The following is a 27,891-nucleotide window of genomic DNA, read 5'->3' on the forward strand; positions in this document are numbered from 1 at the left end:
AAAATGCAGATACTGTTCAGGTTTTCCGATATTTTCTATCTACTCTCTAATCCATATGGAAGAGGAATCAGGCTCAACAATTCATAACTAGTCTGTGTAACTACAACAGGGTCAGGACAGCGTAGGTGTTCAACAAATCATATTAAGGAACCAATTAATAAATGAATGAATTCATAAAAGTTTGAGGGTAAAATAAACTAACAACTGAGCTGCCATGCAGCTCTTTTCTCAGTTTTCATATTAAAAACAACTCCTTATTAAAAGGTACAAAGTGTTTGCCATTAGTTGAAATTCTTATCTTTTCTCACTGACCTATCCTGACGAAAATGTGTGAAAACAATAGTATAAGAAAGTACGGCATCACCATCCTAGGCTGATGTTAAGCATTCACTCTGCAGTGTAATAAACAATGTACGACATCATCAAGGGAACCCCAGTCTTTTCATTCATATTTCATTTCAAATATGAATGGCACCTTTGAAAGTATTTTGATAACATATAAATTCAGAGATTAGACATCAATTTAATAAGATTGATGTTCTTGAGGAGACTGCTATGACTTAGCACCTAAACAACAAATCCAAATGGTTTGGAAACTTAAAGTCAAGCACCTTAGGCATTTCAATGGCTCCAGCATGACCAGTCCCTAGTTTTATTTATGGAGACACAAGTTCATCGTACAATTCAATTAGTGCAACAAGACAGTAGGTACGTCAGAAGAAACCCATTATCCCCTTGACTACAGAAATAAACTCACATTTACTATATACATAAAATGTTCTCTATTAAGTCAGCCATAAAGAAGAAAACTATGTGGTACAAAATGTAACAGTACAGTAGAAAACATGATCTATATTTTTAAAAGATAAAATATGAAACAGATATGCTAACCTGGAAATATCATACAACAAACCTCCTACTCTGTTCTCTAGTCTTTATTACTATCACACAAACTGTTGTTTTTTGGGGAAAACCTTTCACATGAATTTTAAATGGTGCTACTTCACTGCTGAAGAACATACAAATCTATACTCCTTAACTCTGTATTATTCTGTCCCCAACTTCATTCACCTTTTCTTCATATATCATTCTCTTAACTAATATTAAAGATAAAAGCAGCTCACATGAATAACAACTAATGGCCTTGAACTATATTAGGCAGTTAACCAAAATTTTTCTATATACTATACTTTCAACCACTCCACAAGATGGTATTATAATATCCTTCTTACAAGTAAGAATTTTGAGATGCAGAGAAGCTAGGTAAATTACTATTCTTTGAGAGCCCTTTGTATTTATTTTTAATTGGATAATTGCTTTATAGTACTATAAAGCTGGTTTCTACCCAACATCAACATGAATCAGCCATATTATTAATATCAACACACCATAAATAACTTGGAGAACTCGAGTTTGAACTCAGATCTGTCTAGCTAATGACTAGTGTGATCCAAAATGGGTATGGAAATGAAAGAAGCCTGAAGACATTCAAAAGACCAGAGAACGGAACAGGAATAATGGAGAATATCATTAAAATTGAAGAGAAGATTTTATGGGTACAAGGAAATAAGAGAGGCAGGACTATGGGTGAGTTTGCAGAATGAGATTTTGGAATTAAAGATTCCTGAGGGTAGCAGGACTTGGCAGGGATACACACGGCTGAGCAGAATAACGATAAAAGTTCCTGATAGTGAAGTCAACAAGCTGAGAATAACAGTTGCATCTGAAATGTCAAAAAGACTGTACGGCAAAGTCCCATTTAAACACTAGAATACAGTATGAAGACTAATATTGACATCTCCAAGGATGTGACTGCAACGGGAGTCAGAAGACTCTAGAAGTCTAGACAGGAAACCTTTCTGAACATGAAGAGAAGAGTTTTGGTCTATAAGCTGCTCCAGCAAAATGAGAGGTTTTCAATATTGCTCAAGGATCAGGATATAGACCACAGTGCTTGAAAGTTTGTACAGGTTGATGTGGAACGAAATGTTCCTTCTTTTCCGTTCCTATATACACTGAATTTCAAAATGTGAATGAATCACAGGCAAGGAAGATTACATGTGGCCATCCCCTAGTTTTCTTTAAAATGAAAGATGCCTGGTATCTGCATGCAATTATATATATGCATACAGAATGCGATGGAATTTGGCAGAGCCATAAACATAAGAGATGAGAAAGGACATCAACAGGAAGATTTGGATTGTTCTTATAACACTGTCCTCCTTCAAACCTTCCCCACCTAGGGCTTCACACATAATTCATGATTACTTTGCAAGGACAAAGTACTTTAATATTATAATGAAACATAACTAAATTACTTGAGACTGAACCAGATCATTCAATGAAGCTCCACCCATCTCCCCTGCAAAGATGTAAGTTGCCTTTTGGACTGAAAATGACAAACTAAACAATGCTTTCTGAAAATTTCACACTCATCATTTTGAAACATTTTTTTTTTCCTCGTACTCATCTCCCACACAGACGGTGGTTCCTATAACATTCATAATTTCTTGTAAGTGGTACTATTTAGTCTAAAAGGTTGCAAAGCAGAGGGCATTTTTCCATCCATTATAATAGAAGCCCGCCAACTCCCCAGGCAAGTAGCTGAATTTCACCAGTGTGTATGTGTTCAGGATCAGGGCCAGGCACCTGGTCTCTAGTAAGGTCCTGGAGCTCTGGTGAACCGGGCAGGCAGAGCATGCACCAAAAGCTTCCCCAGACACGGGTCAAACAGAGAAGTAGAAGAGAAAGACCTGGGAACAAAAATAAAGGAAGGAAGGTATAGGAGAGCAGATACAAAGACAAAACACAGGAAATCTGGATCATCAGCAGACAATATCCTGTGAAACCCTCAATGTGTCATAAAACCCAACAACTAGGGATGGTCATAAATCCGTTTAACGTAAAGTCAATGTGCATTATAAATCACAACAATATAATATTAAAGAGTCTCATTAGCATGAATCCTACGCTTAGTTTTTAGCTAAGCAAGGCACAGTTAATAAAGCTCTACTTCATATGGCCATGACTTCACTTATTACTACTATACAAATTTGAAACAATCTCAAAAGAATGTGGCAGAAACGATGATTACTCTCAGCAGAGTGGTGATTTTTGGCATCTAGTTTTGGCTGGGTGTGACAGAGAGAGAGAATAGCAGCAGCTTCCACTGGTGTTTCTGTCCCTCTCACCTAAAAGTCTACAGCAGTTCTTGTCTGCGAGAGAGCTCGCAGTCATTGACTGGGGCTCCTTCTTTCTTGGAGCTGGGTCATTCCTATGCCATAGCTCCCCTCCATGTGGCCCAAGGTGACTCAACCCACTGTAGCTAGCAGCGAGCCGGGAAAAGAGGGAGAGGAGGGCATGTGGACTCCCTTTAAGGACATGATCTAGAAGCCTCACTTCTGTTCACATCCAGTTAGTCAGAACTTACTCACAAGGAACCATCAGGTCCACACGAGCCCAGGAAATACTGTTTACTATGGGTGGATGAAAATGGAGGAATGCATTATGAAAGAAAGTAGCAAAATGAGTTTTTTGAATAATTAGCAGCTGTCTTTAATAGAGATGGCAATGGAAATTCCAAAATGATTTTTATTAGACATTAAATGACGTTTCACTGAGTGAAATAAGCCAAACTAGATTGTCTTTCCTTACATGAAAAAAAAAAAAATTAACAGTGATGCCAAACTACATGCAGGATTATATGAAATACTAAACACTTTTATCACCACCAAAATGAGTATTTTCTCATTTTAGTCTCAAGGGGTTTTTTTAAGCATAGAATAGAAAATAAACAACTACGCATCAATAAATTTAAGTAACATTACTCTTGATCCTGAGGCAAAGTATTCTTTACCTCTCTTTCAGTGATAAATTTAAAAGCAAAAGATGATTATATATAAAACAAATTGAAGTTTCTTAAATCAACTTTACCATCTAAACACAACATACTTGATTTTAAAAATAAGCAGCAGGTCTAAGGTATCTCAGCCCTGAGTCCAGAAAAGGTCAAAGGAAGTTTTACACCACTTTCTCCAGGCACATTTCAACATCTCACCTACATCGGCAGTAATGAGGTCGTTCACAAAGGTGAGAAAACATTTTAACCACAATGGAACAGAAGCTTCTAGGGAACTTCTATGCCAAATTTCTAGACCAGAAAATTTAACGTGAACAACTTGCTCCAATCCTTTTTATGTTACTGCCTTCCTGCAAACAAAGAACAATTTAAGGGTTCAATTTTTTTCTCCTATCTTCTTATACAGTAACTGCTAAAGAGACATTGCAATATCCTCTAATGATAAAATTTTTAAATATTATTTTTATAAGGCTCATGAAATATGCCTACTTCAGGAAACAGAAGTAACCTTTTCAATCTGGTTTTGTGCTTATGACAAACACTTCAACATCAAACACTCAGGTGAAATAAGTATAATGAATACTGTTTTTCTATACAGTTGTTTTTTTCACAGTGAAGGCGGAAGATTAACTCCTACACACAAAAACTGTAGCTATCTTCATGATATGGAAGATCTTCTAAAATCAAAATTCTCTCTTTATTCTCAGTTTCTATGGGAAGACCCATTATCAGTAGTAATTAGTAATTCCTAAGCCTGTGTCATTTCACAATTCTCCCAACTATCTTTAGGGGGAACCTAAATTCTAAAATGAAAATTCTTTCAAAGTTAGCTAGCATTTACTTTCACTTAAAATTTCCTGGACTCCCCTGATGGCACAGTGGATAAGAATACACCTGCCAGTGCAGGAGACACAGGTTCGATCCCTGGTCCTGGAAGATCTCACATGCCGCAGAGCAACTAAGCCCATGAGTGCAATTACTGAAGCCCTGTGAGCCCAGAACCCACGCTGTGCAATGAGAGAGGCCACCACAGTGAGAAACTCATGAACCACAAGAGTAGCCCCTACTCTCCGCAACTAGGGAAAAAACCATGTGCAGCAACAAGGACCCACCCAGGGCAGCCAAAAATTAAATAAAATTTAAAAAAAAATAATAATGTAAAATAAAATTTCCTATCAATCTAGCATAGTACACAAATATTTTTACAATACACTATTACTATTTTGGAAACATTTCTTCACACTTATTGATTATCCCTGTCAAAGAGAAATTCCTGCATTGAAAAACATTACAAGGAGTTGCAAATTTATTTATCACTGCTGGAAATGTAACTCAATACAGTCCTAATAACAGCATTTGAAATAGTATCTGCACATACTGACAGTTTTAACTTAAAGGGATATATCTCATTTCACATTTAGTTAGCACACCTATAGACTCAAGGACCCTAACAATCAAATGTGGTTGACCTGCCTCCACTTTCACTGGAACCTTTACTGAGGAATTCTACTGCTTTAGATGTTAAGAAACAAATAAGAGAGCAACAATGTACACTTATAATCTGTACTTTCTCCTCCTCCCCCATAACGTACTGCTGTCAACATCAAAACAACTGGTTAGACTGTGTGGTATAATCAGTGCATAAATCCTCAAGAATCATGATAGGAAAAGCCTTCCAATAAAGCCACTGAATGGGTATGCAAAACTGCCTAATAAGTTTGGCCCTTGTTTACATGACAGACATTAGATCCTCATACTTCATTTCCTAGAGGAAGCAACATTCCCTATTCAAGAATTTTCCTCTGTATGTAATATTACACTTCCCTTGAATCAGCAACACAATCTGAAAGTTTTTCTGTATTGGTAACCTTGATACAGTATCAAACGTATAAAACATCATAGAATAATAAGACAGATCAATCAGATTATGTTGTGAGAGGACACAGATAAGAACTACATTTTTTTTCTTTTAAAGAACCATTTCTGTCTATGAAAGTTTATTTCAAAACAAACAAACAATCCTGCAGGCTAAGAATAAATTTTAAAGTTGAAGTTATAAGGCAGAAAAATATCTGGCTCTATCATTTCCAAGACAAAACTGTTTTAGAGTAAGATACACATCTGCATATAATCAAATGCTCATCTCATGTGGAGCCTAATGGAAAGTGTAAGTGTCTAGTGTAAACTGAGTTAGGCCACAATGAAGAAAACTCACCAAACTTAAAGGGCATCTTCTGTTCTCAAAATCTGAGTCTATTCTTTCAGATGCTCACTGAATCCCCTGCGTGCACAGGGCACATGATCTAGTACAAAGCGATGAGTGAAGCACCAAACGTACTAATCAGTAACACCAAACTTCAAAATGAACAGCTAACAATGAATACCCAAAATGCAAAACTTAAGTTATTTAAATGTGAAACTGTATGATACACTATTAATTTCCTTTTCTTCTTGATATATACTCTCCCCTCTACCCTACATCAGAAACATAACCATTCTCATAGCTTGGTTAGAGAAAGAGAAAAGTATAAAAAGACAACCAAAATCCCCAGAAGCCCACCCTGCTGAGATACCTAACACCTCAGAACCCCAACACAGTATGGTTTCACACACTCCCGAGCTAGCTGTGACCTCCCATACTCCTTTACGACATCTTCCATGACACAATCGCAGCCTGTATCTAGCTGCTACTCCTACATAACTCCTCACCCAACTCTTCCCTGACCGGCAGGTGAGCTCAGCTACTCTCCTGTGAGTTCTGAGGACCCTAAGTGTCCCTCAAATATTAACAGTTTCGTACATTGAAGAACCAAGACTGAACTCTGCTTCTACACTACCAACTACAATGCTTTGACAAATAGCAAAAAGTTTAAAAAAAAAAAAAAAAAACCTCACATGCTAGCACTCACTATTCAGAAAATGTTTCAAAAATAAGAACTTCAATTATTCCTTTAAAGATAGGTAAAACACTTGGGAAAAGAAAAAAACAATCAAACACTCAAAATACTTATTGAGTGGGACAATCTATTTTAGATAGAGTAGTCAAAGAAGACCCATGTAAGGAGGTGATACTTACACCTGGATCTCTGCCCTTACTCTAAAAATGTGAAGACTCAGAGGAAGAGCTTTTCAGGAAGTGGAAGCAATTTGAAGAGGCAACAAGGTAGAAAAGATCTTGGCAAAATCCAGAAACTGAAATCAGGCAAGTGAGGCTAAAGTTTAAAAGTTATTCAAGAGTTAAGTAAGTGAGTAACATGATATTTTTTAACAATTTCAAACTGAGCCAAACAAAGTTATAAGAAGGGAACACCATCATATGAGATACTGCACAATGGTTGAAAGTACAGAATATGGCTCAGAAATGTAGGATGGAGCCAAAAAGCTAAAGTGTTTTGGATTGATACAACTGGAAAAAAGGAACAACTAAAAAATTGTTTAAAAAAAATAATCTGGCATGATACATAATTATTTTTTAAAAAGATGACAATTATTTCAAAAAGGTATAAACACCTGAATACTATTCACCTGCCTCATGAAGAAAGAGACGTGTGTACCAAAGACACCTGCGTATATTCATGTATTTCATAAACTTCAGAGTAATAACCAAGAAACCACCCAACAGTGCTTCTGCCACAGGGATTCTGAAACTTTATGTAACTTGCATTAAGAAGAAATATAACATGGATACATCAAGCTCCAGTTTCCTGCTTCTCCATACAACTTTTAAATATGCTAATTTTAAGCATATGCTAATTTAAGCATTTAAGTAAAATACAACAAATAATTAAATATGTAGAAAGTAGTTTCACTTGTAAATCTGATGTCTCTGTGCTATTTGGTTTTATTTTAAAACATACTCTGGACCCTGTTTCTAATTATGATCAGCAGGCAAAAGAGTGATGCATGTGGCTGCAAGGCCCTTTTCATCCTTTCTAAAACATCACATGAAAACATAATCCTCAGCTGATTAAAAGAAATAACTCTGGACCATACCAGATTAACAAACCCAATGTAATTAAATTTCTCCAGCTTAACTACTACTAAATTTCTGATTCCATCCCCAGAAAGAAAACAAAACTGAACAGTAATAAAAACTAACAACAGCTCCTGTCTGTGCACAGATTTAATGATGCTTGTAAAGTTCCATGATGCTGCTTAAATAGCATCTAGGTTGGTATTAGAGTATATTCACCCCCTCATTCCTTTAATACACAGTTATTGAGCATCCACAATATGCAGGAACCAGAGTAGGCCCTGGGGAGAAAGTGGCAAAGACAAGAAGGAACCTTATATACAGTTCATTTAGAATCTGGAAAGAAGAGAATAGAGGACCATGACAGAAAATAATATGCAGAATAATTTAGTGAGATCTGCAAAGAAGGCCTCTCTTAGGAAATGACATTTTAAGTTACAATCTGAAGGATGAGCAAGAGTTAGATAGATAGTAGAAAACATTTCTGCAGGCCTAGAACACTGAAAGATGGGATGTGGATGGAGCAAAAAGACTTGAGGAAGGCTAATTTAAGATGGGGCTAGAGAAGCAAAGAATGAAGAAATATAAAAGGTAAACCACTCATATGAATAAACAATGCTTTGCGTACTATTTACTCAAGGTTATAGCCATCACATCCACTCATTTCTACCAGATACTACTGTATAATGAGAATAGATTTTGAGGCAACAGTTAGAACTGGACATGGAACAACAGACTGGTTCCAAATAGGGAAAGGAGTATGTCAAGGCTGCATATTGTCACTCTGTTAACTTAACTTATATGCAGAGTACATCATGCGAAATGCTGGGATGAATGAAGTACAAGCTGGAATCAAGATGGCTAAGAGAAATATCAATAACCTTAGATATGCAGATAACACAACCCTTACGGCAGAAAACAAGGAAGAACTAAAGAGCCTCTTGATGAAAGTGAAAGAGGAGAGTGAAAAAGTTGGCTTAAAATTCAACATTCAGAAAACTAAGATCATGGCATGGCAAATAGATGGGGAAACAATGGAAACAGTGACAGACTTTATTTTGGGGGGCTCCAAAATCACTGCAGATGGTGACTGCAGCCATGAAATTAAAAGACGCCTGCTCCTTGGAAGGAAAGCTATGATCAACGTAGATAGCATATTCAAAAGCAGAGACATTACTTTGCCAGCAAAGGTCCACCTATTCAAGGCTATGGTTTTTCCAGTAGTCACGTATGGATGTGAGAGTTGGACTATAAAGAAAGCTAAGCACCGAAGAATTGATGCTTCTGAACTGTGGTGTTGAAAAAGAGTCTAGAGAGTCTCTTGGATTGCAAGGAGATCCAACCAGTCTATTCTAAAGGAAATTAGTCCTGAATATTCATTGGAAGGACTAATGCTGAAACTGAACCTCCAATACTTTGGCCACCAGATGGCAAGAACTGACTCACTGGAAAAGACCCTGATGCTGGGAAAGATTGAAGGTGGGAGGACAAGGGGCCGACGGAAGATGAGATGGATGGATGGCATCACTGACTCGATGAACATGAGTCTGAGTAAGTTCCAGGAGTTGGTGATGGACAGGGAAGCCTGGGGTGCTTCAGTACATGGGGTCACAAAGAGTTTGACACGACTGAATGAATGAACTGAACTGAACAGAAATGACAACTCATTCAGCATGATAGTTCTGGAGAACATTCCAGATCCTTGCTTCAAGAAGAATAGTGAAAGCAGATCAACCACCTTTCTCTGGGACAAACAGGTTTATTACTTTCCATGACCAGTTAAAACCAAAGTTGAAAACAATAGTGCAAGATAAAAACTAGTGATTTTTTTACTCTTTTTATAACTCCTTTGCCTTTCACACATACAGTAGGATATTTTCTTTCTGGTTGTAATCAGTGTCGCTTTCTGAATAAGAAATGCTGTTAAGATTTGTTTTCAGTATCCAGGGGTACTATAAGTATAAATGTTTGAAATTAATTCTGATTTAAAAACAAAAGATGCACATTCTTAGGCATTTTCCTCATAATTCAAATAATTTTATTACTCATCAAAATTTCAAAAATCTGATATGCTTCTCTTTTAAATCTACTGATACCAATAATGAACAACTCAGATAATTTTTTTTGTAATTTTGTAGCAGCATAAATTTTAAGATGAAAATTCTAAGCTTTATATAAGTAAAACAATCACTAAAGAGCAGTATCCCAAAAGAATTAAAACTTGATAATTAAATGAAATGTTTAAAAAAAAAAGGCTGAAAATTTACTATTTTTCTAGACTTAAAATTACTAGGTCCAAAATAAACACTTCCTCAAAGTATCCATTAAAACAGTCCTTTTGTTTTACTACTGATTTTTTCTTTTTTTTTAACCACAAAAGAGATCTTTAACTCTACCTCCTTATAAACTAGATTAAACAAAACATCTTCACTGTACAGTAAAATGAGCTCAAGAATTTGAAAACAAAATGTTAAGGACTGGGTTAACCTCTAATAATAAAAGAAAAGATTATATAGGCAAAATCAAGCCTTAATAAGAATGTCAGTACTCCGTGCTTCTTTTACCATGTTGACTTCATCTGGAGAAAGAGTTCTTAAAATTCTGTAATATTCAATGGTACAGCAAACTTTCTGATGGTAATTGTCCTAAATCTTTCACTCAGAAACCAAAAAACTACTTTTTTACAAAGTCATACACAGCAGGTGGTACTACTCAGATAAGCAATGCTAAGTGCTACTTATATCAACAAAAGAGGAGCTTCCAGGGTGGCTCAGAGGTAAAGGAGCCTCCTGCTAAAGCAGGAGACAGGGGTTCAAGGCCTGGTCCGGGAAGATCCCACATGCCACAGAGGAACTAAGCCCATACACCAAAACTACTGGGCTTACGCTCCAGAGCCCAAGAACTGCAACTACTGAAGCCTGCGTGCCCCACAGCCTGTGCTCTGTAACAAGAGAAGCCACCACAGTGAGAAGCCCACATATCACAACTAGAGCAGCCCCTGCTCTCTGCAACGAGAAAAGCCTTGCATAGCAACGAAAGACCCAGAGAAGCCAAAAATAAATAAAATTTAAAAGACAAAACAAACAAACAAAAAGTCAACAAAAGAGCTGAAGGAAACATATTCCTAACAACTGAAGGGAAACCAGAAGGGTAAATAACTAAATGAGGGGAAAGGGCTATATAATATTGATATGATGTCGTATTTACAATTTTTAGCAGGAAATTCACTGTATAAGTGAATTACAAACCCAAAATGAGAAACAAAAAAGACTCAATCATGTTAAAAACACACACACAGTGCATGCACTCTTTTTTCGAAATTATGTTATCTTCTATAAGTGTATACAAATTAAGAAAGTCGCTTTTCAATCTTTACTACATTCTTCAGAAGTGCTATAATCTTAAGGGGAAAAGTCATCTTCTGAAACTTTCATTGGAAGCTTTTCTAATTTACCAATTAAACTATGAATACATGTTATCTCCAATGCTGGTGAGTTGTACCAATTGTAACACTTTGCAACCAAAGGACAGTCTGCCTTCTGCATATCATTTGTTAACCTCCATGAACTCTCAGCACCAGCCATTTTCCAAGGCTCTTTATTTTTACTTTAATGGTGAGAAGCAAATGTTTATTCAAGATATTCACATTATTTGTATAGGTGAAAAGAAATATGTAATTCTACAAAGAATAACCTAAGAAAGCATCATACATGAATTATTTTCCTATAATAAATCATTCTAAAAACTATCTTCAAAATAAAAAAAAAAACCTTAGGTCAAGGTCATATTTCACAGAAATTCTTTGTGAAAACCGAAGAATTGAATTGTGAATTATCTGTAACAGTTACTATCTCATAGTGAAGAAAATCTCCAGTAGAGCTATGGAAAATTAAAAATAATCACCATGAAGAAAAATGAACATGACCTTACTAAAAAGGAGAGGTAAGACATCACTAGGAATTTTTAAACATTTAAACCAACTTAATTCTGAACTTCAACCAGAAATTTTATATAATATTATTTAAAATTACAAAGAAAAATACTTTCATTCTAAGGCATACTGAGACCCAGGAAAATTTTCACACCCTTAAGGATATAACCTACTAGTTCCAGATGAACTCTCAACTACATGCAGTAGACTGTTGATATATTAAATACTGGGTGTACATTCTGCTTTTTTCAAAGCTTCAGTGACCTGCAGTGAATTGGAAACTTACTAAAATAACATCTAATTAAAATTCTTCACAGTAGCCTGAGATTGTAAGACAGCAAATAAAGTCCCATTCTCACCTTGTTTACTTGCCATCTGTCTCTTTCTTAAATGTCAAGTGCTGAAAATGCGAGAAGAATTCTAGTTATTTTACTCCCACATAAATGACAGTTTACCATACATGCATACTAAGAAGACTGTCAACTTGGTGTGGGAATGATGCCACATGTATAGCACGGGAAGTAAATAAAGAGCAGTTACATAATGGAAAGTTATCAGGGACAGAAGACATCCACACTATCTTTAAATGAAATGGGTATTTTGGGTGACTAGAGGAAAATAATGTTTGCCTTTTGTGTCTCATTTACAAGACTTTACTTTCCAGCCTTAAAGTCATGCCAAAGATGTGCTAGAACCACCACACTGCACAACTTCCTGGAGCACCACTTCCCTTAGGAAAGAGTAAAAGCATCAAGACACACCTGCCTAGGCCACCTTCCCTCTGTCAATGGTTTCTGAGATCAGAAGACCCATTCGGTCAAGTCCAGGAGGCATGTCCTCTCCTTCAGATGCCACTAAAGACTTCCTCTTCCAGGATCAAAATAATTTATCATGGTTATCTGTGCCTAAAACCACCTCCCTGGAAATGAAAAGTAAATTTGGGAGTGTCCCCAATCTTGACAAAATAAATAACATTAAATTTTATTATGTAAGAAGAACTATTAAGATAAATTGAAAAGAACAACTTAAGAGGTTCCTAAATTAGTCTGAGGAGATACTATGAAAGCATCACAGAGGCAACAGAAAACAGAAAACAAAGGTTATAATCTAAGGACTTCCACAGTTACAGGAAGAGGAAAAGTATTTGCAAAGATTTTCAGGCAAGTTTCAGTATTAAAATATGGCCTGAGAAATGGATGGATCATGGCCAATCAAAATGGTAAAGTTGAGATTACTGACATCCCACACTAGTTAACTTACAAAAACACACAAAACCACCCCCACCTTGGTACAGTGAGTCAAAACAAACTGCTGACAAAACCTCACAGCTATGTGAGGGGGCGCAGTAATAATACACAGTGAGAACACACATGTCTCTGTTTTCTTTTAAAGTCTGTTTCTAAGTCTGCATGGTTGATGTAAGAGAACAGCAATTCCTTTCTTTAAAAGCCCTGTCTACGTATTCAAAATGTCTCAGATGTCCCTCTGAGCTGGTATGCTCATGCCAAAAAAAAAAAAGGAAAAAAGCTTTCCGCTTATACAGCAAGAATTCCAGATCTAACTGCCCAACCCTGCCCTTTAAAAGGGAAGAAAAAAAAAATGGCAATTAAGGAAATATATATAAATGCCAAAAAAAAAAAAAACCGCCTAGCTCAAAATTGAAAACTAATTTTCAAGTTTGAAAATCCTTATCTGTAACAGGGAATTCCATCAGTAAAAGCACAAGATGACCACCATAATAAAGACTTTTTTCATTTGTGCACATGTATTTATGCACTCCCTGAAGAGTCGTGAAATGATTTAACGACCATCTGCTGCACAGCAAGCTGTAAAGAGGATAAAGCACTTCTGTCAATAATACATATCAAACGAAACTGGACTATTCATGTGAAGAACATAGATTTCTGGAGGATTCCCCAGTTGCTGAGAAGTTCTGGGTATTCAGGGTCATAAATACAACACAGCATAAAAACAAAAACAGTCTTTGAAGAAATGGTAAAGGAAGAGGAAGTGAAAACATTCATAGGAGTTCAGATGGAGAGCTAGTATGTCAATAGAAAAGCTGTAAAAATATGCTCATTGCCATGTGCAGTTTGCAGCAACAAGCAGAATGGTGACACAGTGGGTTTTTCAGGAGTTTATGTCAGGTACTAAGGGTGACCATAAAGACACTCCATTAGAGTGCTTACAAACTGAAGAAATTTTACCAACTTTATCCAAAAATATCACTACATTAAGGACATTTTGCATATACACAGAATTAAATATTGAGGATTCCCTGGTGGTCCAGTGGTTAAGATTCTGCACTTTCATTGCAGGGAGCATGGGTTCGATCCAGGGATTGAACTAAGATCCCACAAGCCAGACCGCCAAAAAAAAAAAAAAAAGAGAGAGAGGAATTAAGAATTGCTGTAAAATACAACCATTCTATAATAAATAATAGTGGTATTATTGTGCTTATGGACAGTTTTCCTTCTAAAATCAATGGCACTTATTGCCAAGTCTGAAGAAGCTTACATTCAGAGTTTATCTACAATTCTAAAAACTAAGCCTTAGGACTTCACTGGCCTCCCCCACACCATGTAACACTTTCATTTTCTCATGTCTCTAGGCCCTAGTAGCTCATAAACAAGGAATAAATCAGAACCTTCAAATAAGTTTACACCAATTCTAGAGAAACAATCCTATACTTTTATGAGTGTTGGCCAATTCTGAAGCACTGTTCTTGATACTGTTGGAGAAACACAGGAGTGCTTTTTGCTTTTAAACAACTTACATTGAGGCATTTTAAATGATCTGTCTTATCACTATTTTAAAAAGATGACAATATGTGGTTAAGGGTCATATGAAAGGTCTTGATAAATATCAGAAGAAAAAAGATACTGGAGTGATCAGAAAATGCGGAAATAAGATAGGGATGGGACAGAGTGGGAGCATCAGCTATATAATAATAGAAAAGGCTGCAGAAATGGGGGGTGCATAGGAAGATGAAGAGGAATTAATTAGCAAGCTAAAAGGCTGCATGTGAAGGTAAATTTTAAGGACAGTGATTAGGCCAATCTGCCAAGAATATGAAAAAGAATTCCAATCCCTTTTGTCCAAAAAAAACTCTTTCAAAAGCCTTTCAGAAACTTACCTGTCTTGGGACCCTGAGTGACAACTGGGAGTGGTCATCTACCTGCTGCTGCTGCTAAGTCACTTCAGTCGTGTCCGACTCTGTGCAACCCCATAGACATCAGCCCACCAGGCTCCCCCATCCCTGGGATTCTCCAGGCAAGAACACTGGACTGGGTTGCCATTTCCTTCTCCAATGCATGAAAGTGAAAAAGTGAAAGTGAAGTCGCTCAGTCGTGTCCAACTCTTAGCGACCCCATGGACTGCAGCCCACCAGGCTCCTCCATCCATGGGATTTTCCAGGCAAGAGTACTGGAGTGGGGTGCCATTGCCTTCTCCAGGTCATCTACCTACAGTGATGATAAAGGAAGTTTAGTAAAGCAAAAGGAGTGCTGAACAGATCTGGGCTTCTTCTAGCCTCACCTGTGCCATCTCAATGATCCCAGGGGACTGTACACATAAACTGAGACGATTTGACTTAGGGAATCTTAAGAGCAGGCAGAATATCGGAAATAACTAGGGCACTTTTTGAAAATGTGGATACATTTAGAATTCAACTGGTAAAGGCAGAGGTACTGCAGAAAGTCAGGGATCTATACTTAGCCATTCTAGGGGGTGAGAATGCATCATTTGGTCTGGGCTGTGTACAGAAGCCACTAGATTAGATGACTGCATAAAGACATTAATAATAGATCTTGTGTATCTTGTGTTTCAAAAAAATACCCTATGAAAAAAGTTTAAATTTATCACACATTAAAACTATATACAAATTAAATATATCATACTGACACAAGACAGAAAATGGGGGTCTAATAAAGATTTAGCTCTTGATCATTGACTCCCTTCCATTAACATTTTATTGTCCTCAGAATATCACAAGGATCAGTAATGCATAAAGCATCACTAGCAGATCAGATGGAGAAGGAAATGGCAACGCACTCCAGTGTTCTTGCCTGGAGAATCCCAGGGATGGGGGAGCCTTGTGGGCTTCCATCTATGGGGTCGCACAGAGTCGGACACAACTGAAGCGACTTAGCAGCAGAACAGAACAAAAATCAAGAGGAAGAAAAAAACGTTTAAGTTAAAAATGCCAAGTTTCTAAGACTACCATCAAAGATTGTATCAACAGTGCAAAGGTCAGTAAACTTTTTCAGTAAAGGCTCACACAGTAGATATTTTCAGCTTTGTGGGCCATTCAGTCTCTGTGGCAACTACTGACATCTGTCAGTGAAGCCACAGAAGGGCATGTCCACGTACCACTGAAATTTTACTTACAGAAAGAAGCACAGGCTGTAGTTTACCATATACTGATAAAGTGGAGAAAAGACTGTGACAAATTACCAACTTTACTTCAGTTGCTTTATAAAAAAATAAAAATCTTACATATCCAACTCTGGAGAATAAACTAAAATTAGAATTATACAGAGGAAGAAAAAAAAAAACACCAAAAATATGGTTAAAGGGAATTTGCTGTTTCGTATTAAAGAAATTAATAAGAATTAAGAATTTGACTAAATTTAAGAATTTAACTAAATATTGAAGAATTTAACTAAATTTAACTGAATCCGGGCAAACCTACTTTAACTGGATAAGTGAGACCTGGCTGACAAGAACAGAGATCTATAGTCAAATTAAAATTTTCTAAATTTTTCTGGAAAAGAATAAAACAGCTCCACATGCTGTTACTATACTGAAAATCAATATACTCCATAAAAAGCCTTCAGAACAAAAACTGAAATGTTTTCAGTATGTAGAAGATGAGTTAACATTTTACCTTCATTAATATATTTCAGCCAAAAATATTTAAGTAAACCTCTCCTATTTCCTCAAAGGAATTAAAAGTTTTAAGTCACAGGCAACTTTTGTCTCTCACACACTCTCTCACAGATAAATGCAACAAAAAAGCATGTTTCAGAAACGCAGCTTTCAACAAACAATCCTGAATTTAATTAATATATGCTGTCTTGTAAAAAAAAAAAAGTTTCTGAGCATTTGACATATATCAATAATGGCTTAATAAAGATGAGGAAATACCTCCTTTTCACAAGTATAAAATGTGCTAATTGTTCAAATGAGTCTTCCTGAAAGAAAGTTGAAAAGGGCTTACAAAGCTGATACCCTTCAGCTGTCGACAGCTGCAGGCTCACACATGCTGACTGGTAATAAGACATTATTTAGAAACACATCACATCTGAATATATACAATTCCTGTCAAGTCATGTAACCTCCAATCAGTTTAGTTTCTCCATATAGAAAATGGAATTGGAATACTTAGCGCTCATCTCTGAGGCATGTTTGATAACAAAGATAGTAATACAAGGCCTATAAAACAGAATTTCATTCTTCCTTACCTACTGAAACTAATTACTCGCTTTCAATTACGTGGGTCTGAACATAAGTTTGCAGTTGTCAAAGTTTAGAAGAGAATGAGGTATTACTCAATGAAAACAGAAAACAATTGTTTTCTCTTTTAAAGGATAATGAGTTCAAGATGAAACTGTCTTAGTCTTCCTTCCTTTAATTTTAAATATCGTCCCCTAGAAAGCCAACAAGAAGAGAAAAAATTTACGTCTACTGTTCTGGATGTAACAATTTCTCAGGCCTAAAAAGACCTAAGAGAATCTGCTTGGAGGGAGCAAGCTGGGAGAAAGGTTCCTGAACAGCTTTTTGATCGACAGCAGAAAGAGGACAGGTGTATGTAGCTGTACTCTTCCTTCCTCAGTGTTGTAGGCAAAAAATATATGACACTGCAGCAGGAATTCTACAACCATGAGAGGTGACTAGAATGAGGATGAACCCAACTCACTGTAGTTTACTAAAGAAGTAAACTACAAAGCCAGAAAGAGCTTGGGTCTCCGACAGCATGCTGAGAGTTACACATCCCTATATATGTAAACAACTGTTGCTCACATATTACTACTTTCATCCAAACACATTCCTAATTTATGCAACTTATATACTCAGCCTATGTTGACAGAATGCTTTTAAAATTGTACTGTCCAAAACCTGGACAAAATTTAAACCCTACTTTAAGCCAAGACTTGGCAAACCAAAACCCCCAGGGCTAATTTAGTCTACCACAATATTTTTCTAAATAAAGTTTTACTAGAACACAGCCATTCCAATTCATTTACATATTGTCCATATCTGCTTTCCTATAATAAAGAAGAGCTAACTATTTGCCAGAGACCATCTGGCAAGTTTAAAATATTTACTGTCTAGTTCTGTAGTTTGCTGACCCCTGGTTTAAGTCACTCAACCTGTCATTTTTAGAAATGATTTACCCTTGTTATACTAATATCCTGGAGTTTATTTTTTAAAATCTTAATTTGAAACCATACTTGTAACACACTTTTCAGAATTCAGAATCAGTCACGCTCAGGCATGTCTGACTCTTTGCAACCCCATGGACTGTAGCCAGTCAGGATATTCTGTCCATGGCATTTCCCAGGCAAGAATACTAGACTAGGTTGCCATTTCTTACTCCAGGGGACCTTCCCGACCCAGGGATTGAACCCATGACTGTTGGGTCTCCTGTATTGGCAGGCAGATTCTTTACCACTGATATTAAAGATACAAAGTGAACATGAAGTACAACCGCCTCTATGCCACCAACATGGAAAACACCTCCCACATCTTTTTTTTTTAATTTGCAATACAGAAAACTTCCTAAACAGAATTAATGATAATGAAGTAAGTCATAATTAACCACTTTAATTAATCCTCCAGAGCTTATCACAAAATAATAGAATAAAACAGGGATTCTTAATCAAGGGATAATTAGGGCTATTAATATTATAACTTAAATATTCATACTCATAGTACTAAAATTTCTTGAGATGGCATTTTATACATTGAAATAAAAGTAATTATGAATTCACTTATTTCAACTTATATAATTTTTTATTGATTAAAGTCAAATTTCATCATAGTTTTCAATGTGTAAAAATTAATAAATTAATTCACAGTGCTTTTCATTATAAACCTGAAAAAAAAATACAAAATTATTGGAGCTACAGATCCTTCAAAAAATAATTTTCAGTAATTTGTTTGGCATTATCGTCTACTGAGCAGTTTTTCACTCTTTCATGACATATATTGTAGTAAGTTTAAATATTCTTCCACCTCCATAGTAAAAATTTTACACTGCTGTATTTGATCCATGTTATAGGTAAACTGTGCCCTCTAAAAATATATACCGAAATCCTAGCCTCAACCCTACCTAGGAATGTGACCTTATTTGGATATTATTTCTCTATAAATGTAATAAAATTAAGATAGAGTCATTAGGCTAGGTCCTGAGCCAAGGTGATTGGGGCCTTCCTAAGAGGTAAATCTGTAGACATACACACACACACATACACACAATGACAGTCTTCAGAGGCAGAGACTGAAGTTACATGGCCACAAGTCAAGGAGTGCCTGGGGCTACCAGAATCTGCAGGAGTCGAAAGCACCCTGCCCTAGAGGGTTGGAGGGAGCATGGCCCTCTGGACATCTTGATTTCAGACTCTAGGCTCCAGAAGTGTGAGAGAATCAACTTAAGGCAACATATGCTGCAATTTAAGCCATTCTGTTTGTGGTCGTTTATTACAGCAGCCCTAGGAAATTAATAGTCACACATGTGATTACATGTGATCACATCACATGATCAGACGTTCAAAGTAACACATTTCAATAATAAATCTAAATTATCTTTGAGTTTAATCTCTTCCTCAGTGGTTCTACCAAATGAGACAGCCAGTCTCAATCTTTATGATTTAAATCTATAAATGGGCACCTTCTGCAATGACCGTAAGTGTAACCTGCTACAACTAATACATCTATCTATAAACAACTCATGCATAAATGAAAACTCCAACAAGAACTCATGCTCTAACAATAATGATCTTTAGGAGACAAAAGATTAATACTAAAAATGGGTTTAGAAAACTGAATACTCCTGAAGCACTTTATTTCAAAACAGTGAGACATGAGGACTATTTTATGACCTAACCAATTAGTGCTGGATGCTAATCTGTTTGGATTCCCAGAAACTCCACTTCTACATTAAATCACCAAAAGAAAGAAAGAAAGAAATGCTTCTTGGGCAAGATTTCCAAGCATTCTTCAGGCTATAGAATTATCACTGCAGCTTTTCTGTTTTATAAACAAACTTCAATTTAGTTTTGTAAAAAACTGCCAAAGGAGCGCTCTTTAACTATCAATAAATAACAAATCTGCCACTTGAAACACATCATTCATCAACCTTCTTTGTGGGAGTATTGTTATCATGAAACTGAAAACAGGCATTCTTTCTTGAGTGCTTCTGGATTTTAATTATCAAATTTGAATGTCACCGGATATTTACTGAAAGGAAAACATCAATTTTAATAAGCTGCCTTAAGACTGAGAAACATAAAAGGTGTTCAACCGTAAAGCCAAGTTCTCTTGAGCCTTGTGAGTTGGCTTTACTGTCTTATGATACAATGGTTATTACTCAAAAATTTTAATCAACTGCAAGTAAAAATTCTCCAATTTTAAAATCAAAATATGTGTATATAATATATATTTTGGCCTGGAAGGAATTTAAATAAATTGCAATGAAATGCTTAATACCTAATAAACCAGGTGTTATAGACTGAATGGTGTTAATAGAGGGCTGGGGAAAGAAAGTAAATAAATACCAAATAAATGGATTAAATGTAAACATTTTGGTTAAAATTTAAAAAAAAGTGGGCACTAGATCCAGCTTTAAATTTGAGTATCTGGATAGCAAAATAAGTTGTATTATTTTGCATTCTGAAAATATATCCCAAAGAGAAAACTGCTGAAGAAACCCCTTTCTCTTTTGACTTGTATGAAAATCAACAAATAAACTACTTTGTATCCAGTTAGCAAAAGCAGCATGGATGTAGTTGGTCATAAAGTCCTTAACAGTCAAAGATTCTGCAAGCTCTGACCTGCCCACTCTAACAGACTCCTTTTGTCTAACTGTGAAAGATTTATCTAAACAACTTTCTTGTGGCCTATATATTCATAGCATATTAAAGAAAAAAGCCCCTTCATGTCCAAACTTTAGAAAAGTATATTCATGTCTCTCAGATCCTTGAAATATGAATGAAAGTGTTCTTATCAAGACTAAATAAACTATTCATTGATGATAAATTAATCTCAGGAAGATGCTCACTTTTTCTAGAGAAAATTTCATTTCCTACTTGGCAGACACACTTGGACTGATTACTATTTTCTTCTGTATCCAAATTACATATCATCATTTTAAAATATCACAAATTAATCTTTCCCTTCCTCTACTCTTACACTGAAAAGGAAAACATGCCTAGAATGCAGACACATATAAAAAATTAAATAGCAATGGAGTATGTTTATATTAAAATATTTATGTTCAAAAATCTATCCACAACCTATTTTGACTTATTTAGAAATCATATTTTTCTACTTGCAGCTTGTCCCTTGTTCTCATGAAATGCAAAAGAATTGAAATTTTCACCATTAGTTAAAAAAAAAAGAAAATAGAAAGATTAGGTTAATATTTAAAATATAAAATTGTTTTCTTAAAAGAGTATAAACCATTCCTTCTCGTGCATCATTAAACAATAGATATTTCATGAAACAAATGGAATGCATTTAATACCGCACATTATTTACAGACGACATAACTTTCCTAAGATTAACTCTCCTGCAAATGATTATTATAATAACAAAAAAATAGCATTTTTTACTAGAAACTACTATTGGATTCGAAAAAATATTTAAGAGACTAATGGAGCAACAGGGACATTTAGTTTGAAACAAACCACAGCCTCATTTTTTGACGTTGAAATGTCTAAACCAACAAATACTGTGAATATCCAGAAAACAAGAAAAGACTGGAAAACACATACTGCAATCAGAAAAGCAACCAAGGTCACAAAGAACACTGGAGGAGAAATGGCATCAGACCACGGGATCCCTGCACTCTTCCCTCACGGCCTTCTCACAATGCACAGGGCTGCCCAGGAGAAAACGTGGAACTTGATGAGAGATTATAAACAAGGCCACTAACCTGTGAGGTCCAGCAATAATTAAAACTACTACACAGAACACAAAGGTCCGTATCTTTATATGGTGAGATGGGAAACCCATGAGGAACTTCAACACTGCTAACATGTACTCATGTTTATACAAATGTAAACACTTCAGTTAATACAACACTAGTCTTTGGCCAAAGCAATGCTGTCATACAGCCCTATGAGGAAGGCAAGCAGGTTGGTTTGCAGCTTTGTATTCTGTTGTTGCCCTTATTGTTGCTGCTGTTGTTGTAGCTGATGCTGTTTTGATTCAACTTATCTTTAGTGTATCAGTTTCAAAATGTTCTTGGTACACTATTTCATGAATTACAACACAGGCATAAACATCAAGCATGGTGATTTGTGGTTCTTTAAGGAGAAAGGCACTTTATTAATGAAGCAGGCTATACATTTTTCTTTGCTCAGCCAAATGGTCAAGAGAGAAAAAGACTTTTGCCTGATGCTCCTGCACGAATTTTAAACAAAGGCTAGCATTTTCTAGAATTAATTTTTTAATGTCAAAATACATTTTAAAAAATCTTTTTTTGGAATGACTATTATTATACTAGCTATGCACACTATGATTTGTTTTCTACAACACATGTACATAAAGAATGGCCCAGGGGCTTTCACATGATATTAATAATAAGACAACATCTATGTATTACTCTTTGGCATGAATTTTTTTAGGGCCTTTATTTTCTTCTCAGATCGGCTATCAAACACAGAGCTATTTTTCCATCTCAGTTGACTTCTGGTTTTGTTTCAGTGGTTACAAACCAGAGTGTAGGAGGGAAAAATGGGTTGTAGCACTCTGGTTCACTGAAGCAGTTCTAAAACATGGAAAATCTGATTATCATTATGCCATCACCTCTGGGTGTTCTACAAAAACAGTGCCCGACACCAGGGTGTGAAGAACAGGTGATTAATACATAACTTTTTAAAAGAGAGAGAAAACTTTTTTCTTTTAAAATGATCAATTGATGAAACTGCCAGGCACATCATTGAAGAGAGGCATCTTCTGTCAATTTTACAGTTGTCATCTGTAGCTACCCTGTAACTACTTCACACCCACTTTGACTTTTGCCACTAAAACTTAAGAAACATGTTATAAAGTTTCTCCTCTTCTCTGTGCTTGAAACTATAAATTGTCCCTTCTCTACATGACTCCTAACTCCTATTCCACATTTGCAAACACCATGTGTGCCAGAGACCAGTGAATTATTCTTACCAGAAATGCCAGTTAAGAATGGTGTAGACCTTGCTCAGAAAGCACCAACTCAGTGTGAGATTCAAATGTTTGGGGAGGGGGGATATGGGGAAAAAGTGATTCTGGAGCAGAAAGAGGTTTACTATAAAACTCAAGTGAGGCATACAGGCTTCTATTCCACCCATTCTCAAAGCAAGAGGCTTGGACTATGTGCTCTTAATATCTATTTCCATGGCAAATAAATGTATTTAATTTCTACCTCTCACCCTCTACACATGGAATACACTGCATGCCCTTTCCTATATCTATTTATTTTTCTATTTGTTATTATATTTATCACATTTATGTGAAACTGTCTTAAAAATTCAGGCTGCTGATACTTAAGCAATCAATTAAAGCACAGCTGGTTCAAAACTGATGACTGATTTTTTCCCCACTAATCCCTACATTTAAAAGAAATCCACAAAGAAGTTTATTTTTGATACAACAGGAACATTAAAATAAAATTTTGATTCCTGTATTCATTCAGGACAATTTTCTTCAGTAAAGTATAGAATCTTTCAGGGAAATGCTGGTTTTGTCAATGAACTCCAAATTACTATTTCTACTATAACTGTCCTTCATTTTTAGCTTAAAAATACTGATGTCCCTAGCGACATTATTTACAAAATTAAAAAAATATATATTGTTCAGAGAATTTATAATATTCCCAATAATCAATGTATCATACATGTTAGGTAAGAGTCATAATACTAAACAGAATACTCAAATGCCTAACAACCACGAGAAGATTCTAAGTGTCTTTCAAATTCTATAGAGAAAGACGTCGCAGAGCTCCAAGTACAATGGCATGCTTAACCTCAGTTAACATTTGAAAAACTAAGGGAATACAGAATGAATTGTTTAAAAATATATTACCACTAAAAGAAACACAAATAGAAAATCTGCATCTTGCTACAGTGTACCAAGGACAGTACATCATTACGAATTATGATCAGACATCTATCAAATGCAAGCTTTGCATAAACAGTGGCCATTGAACATTATCAGAAAATGGAGCACGGATGAAAGAAAAATCCAATTAGAAATATGCTACACCAGCACAGAAGCTAGTAAGCGTAGGGTTGAATTTCAAACAGAGACAAAATTTACTTGGATACTTAAAACACAGAATTTACAGAGTTGCCTCAATATGATCACTTAACATTATGCAATCTGTCATCATCTATGGAAATCTATACACGATCAATCGAAATTTATAAAATTTCACCATGATATGTTCACACATAAAAAGCCAAAAAAAAAATCAAAACTTATGTATGAAATGGTAATTATAAGACATCTCCTGAGCTAAAAAATATTTCAAGTTTCTAAAAATGATATAAAGTGAAATAAAGCTAACCCCATTAAATATTACTACATCCAATTAAAACACTGTATCCACTTGAATTCCTGGATCCTAGAAGTTATATACTTTCTCACTGACCTGATAACCTAAAAAGTAAAATTTCATGGACTGCACTGCTAGGTTAAGAATTTCAGGGCTACCAAATCTGATTAAGATGTAGAAAGATATTTCTAAAACAACTTAGTGTTATTAGATCAATGGCAAAACTACAAGGTAAAAATACAGTTTTAAACACAAACATGTGCCTTTCCATAACATTGGACCATTTTTGGAAAGTCTGTAAGAAACCAACACTATGATAGTTCTCTTCCTTATTTCCAGAACCCTGTGGCAATTCAAATTCCCATTAATAGGCCTGGACAGAGTCTCAGAGCTTGAAGCTAAAAAGGCAACTAACTAACTGGAAGATTCACCACCCTCAAGATGTGTAAACTGTGGTCCAATAATATTAAGTGATGAGCCCACAGTTACATAATTGGTTAGACTCCTATGATTATGTTAGGATTCATCACTAATTTAGAGAGCAAATTATAAATAAGTAAACATTCATGCCATTTTACCTTTGGCAGAGGGTTTTCCTACATTTAAATTTGATGGTTTTACTCACTCTGTGTATTTGTTTGGCTGGTATTTACAACTTCAGTGTCTACATACATAGATAACTGAATTTTCTGTTATACAATCTTATATATATTTCATTAGACTAAAGGAGGCAACTGTTTCTGACCTGTAATAGAGATTTCTTAGAAGTTTTTCCAATATCTAAGGAAACTAAAATCCAAAGACATTAAGAGTCTTAAACTAAAATTCACCTCAACTATATTAAGACATTATATACTTTAATTAATATTTGTTTTACAGTCCAGAAATATAAATAGATGATCACTATCTAGATGTATTCTAGATATAAATGTCCCAGAAACGGAAAACGCTATTATTTTTTCTATTCGGCTAAAGACAGATCATGAAATTTAATGTTGAAATAGCCAAACAACAAATTTTAATGAAGAATCTCCAAGTCAAAAATTCTGGCTATGAAATGAGGATTCAGTTGATGTTATTCCAGGCATCAACACTCCAGCTTCTCGCTTAACAAAGAATAGGAATTGAAGTTACATCTGCCAGTCATATCTAGCACACCCACGCATCCAATCAAGACTCTGTCCTAAAGACACTGTCCAATACCAAGTGCTGGCTGAGTGGAGCAACAGAAACTCTTCACTGCCAGTGGGAATGTAAACTGTACAGCCACTTTGCAAAACAATTTGGAAACTTCTTACAAAACTTCACATAGGCTTATCATAATATCAAGTAATTATGCTCCTAAGTATTTGCTCAAATGAGCTGAAATTGAAATTTATGTCCACACAAAATCCTACACATCAGTATTTATAGCCGCTTTATACATAACTGCCAAAACTTGGAAGCAACCAAGATCTCCTTCAATAGATGAGTGGATTAAACAAATTGTACTACATCCACATAATGGAATATCACTCAGTAATAAAAAGAAATCAACTATCAAGCTATGAAAAGACACTGGGTAACCTTAAATACACACTGTTAAGTAAAAGAGGCCAGTCTAAAAATGTTACATATTACATGATTTCAACTATATGCCATTCTGAAGAAAGCAAAACAATAGACTAAAAAGATGACAACTGCTAGGGCTTCAAGAGGTGTGGTGAAGGCAGGCCGGTAAGGAAACAATGAGCAGGTCAGGCACGGGGCATTTTTAGAGCAGTGAAACTATTCTCCATGATACTAGAGAGATGGATACATGACCTTATTATACATTTGTGGAAATTCATAGAGCCATGCAACACAAGGAGTGAACCCTAACAGACACTATGAACTTTAGTTAATAATACTGTATCAGTAATCAGTTCATCAGTATAACAAAAGTACCATTCTTGGCAAGCTGTTAAGAAGAAACTGGCACTTGGAGGACGGAGGCAAACAGAACTCTACTTTCTGAACAACTTTTCTGCAAACTAAAACTTCTCTGAAAAATAATGCCTATTCAGAAAAATAAGAACACCGTCTCATGAACTAGCTACTGACACAGATAATTTTGAGCAAACCTTATGTGAAACTACAAGGTTTAAATAATGTGAAAAGCAAATACACAAATGCAATATTTCCCTTAAAACACACACATGGTGACATTTATCCTAACCATGAAACAAAAAGCAACATCGACTAACACTAAGAAAAATAAAATCTGAAATATTCTTACCTGTCCTGCGACTGCTCTTCATACATCCTCTCCTTGCCTTCTTTAAAGAGCCTTATTGCCCTTTTTGACTTTTTCATTAGACTATCAATGTAGATTTTAAAATATTCATTCTCACTGAGTTGGGCAAGTTTCTGGTTGTCATCATATTTACTCAATATAAGTCTCAAATGCTGATATGTATCAGGTAAAATATCAAGTATATATGGTGGGCTATTTTTCAACTGAAGTTTGGGGTTTTGGCACAGTCTGACCTAAAAGAAACAAGGACAGAAATAAAACATTTTCATGTGAACTGCAACACTTTCTTCCACAGAAAAACTGAAAAATTATCAAACTGTGTACTATTTCTTTGCTTTCCATAAAACAAATTTTGACTTTAAAACTATAATCACCAACCTACAAAGAATTAAATTCCCATCTGTTCTCAGACAATTAAATCCTATTTTCTCTTGTTCTCATTCAGTTTCTCTGTCAGACCTTTACTTTCAACCCCAAAGTTTTCATCCTCTCTCCAATATCCCATTGTTCACAGCTTAACAGAACACCAATGTGCTAGTTACTGTACATCACTAACAGTCTCTTTTTTAAACAAAAATGAGGGAACAGGCCTCATCTGCTGGCCTATCTTAATGTCTCACATTCAGATATTAATTTCCCAACTAAAGCGATTTGATTGATTTTGTGTTTTGGTATACTTTTCCCAAACACTGAGGAGACTAAAACAGGTACGATTTTAATAACCAGATTATTAAGTAGTAAATGGGTGTCAGGTCAGAACAAGTCTTTTCCACCTCTTTACATTACATCCCAGGCTTAGAAACACCTGCTACATAACGGTTCAGTCATTCCATCAGGTGTCACCCAACCACTGGGGCATTCAGGGCTGCGTGCAGAACTGAAAATACTTTATGTTAGAAAAAAAAAAAGGCTGTAATTCTACTACTACATTCGCTGGTACACATTCATGTGATTTAGTCAAGAGTAAGTTAACCCATCTCATTCTTACCCCTCCAACCTCAGTATAAAGAGCCATCCAATTAAACATTTAAATGTAATCACTGGGAATTGCACGAGTGTGTACATAAAGATGCCCACTTTAACAAAAGGC

At 35.7% G+C, this 27,891-nt stretch overlaps 1 protein-coding gene across 3 annotated transcripts in view; it reads right to left on the reverse strand.

Annotated features, from left to right (window-relative positions):
• Positions 1-27,891, reverse strand: part of CBLB (Cbl proto-oncogene B, E3 ubiquitin protein ligase) — a 230,380-nt gene that overhangs the window by 188,226 nt on the left and 14,263 nt on the right. For all 3 annotated transcript variants that reach the window (XM_010838541.1, XM_010838540.1, XM_010838539.1), the window contains exon 3: positions 26,784-27,034. In XM_010838541.1, coding sequence (XP_010836843.1) covers positions 26,784-27,034 — 251 coding nt within the window. The remainder of the gene's footprint in view (positions 1-26,783; positions 27,035-27,891) is intronic.

Source organism: Bison bison, unplaced genomic scaffold, assembly GCF_000754665.1.
Source record: "Bison bison bison isolate TAMUID 2011002044 unplaced genomic scaffold, Bison_UMD1.0 scf7180017864098, whole genome shotgun sequence".
Taxonomy (NCBI): domain Eukaryota; kingdom Metazoa; phylum Chordata; class Mammalia; order Artiodactyla; family Bovidae; genus Bison; species Bison bison.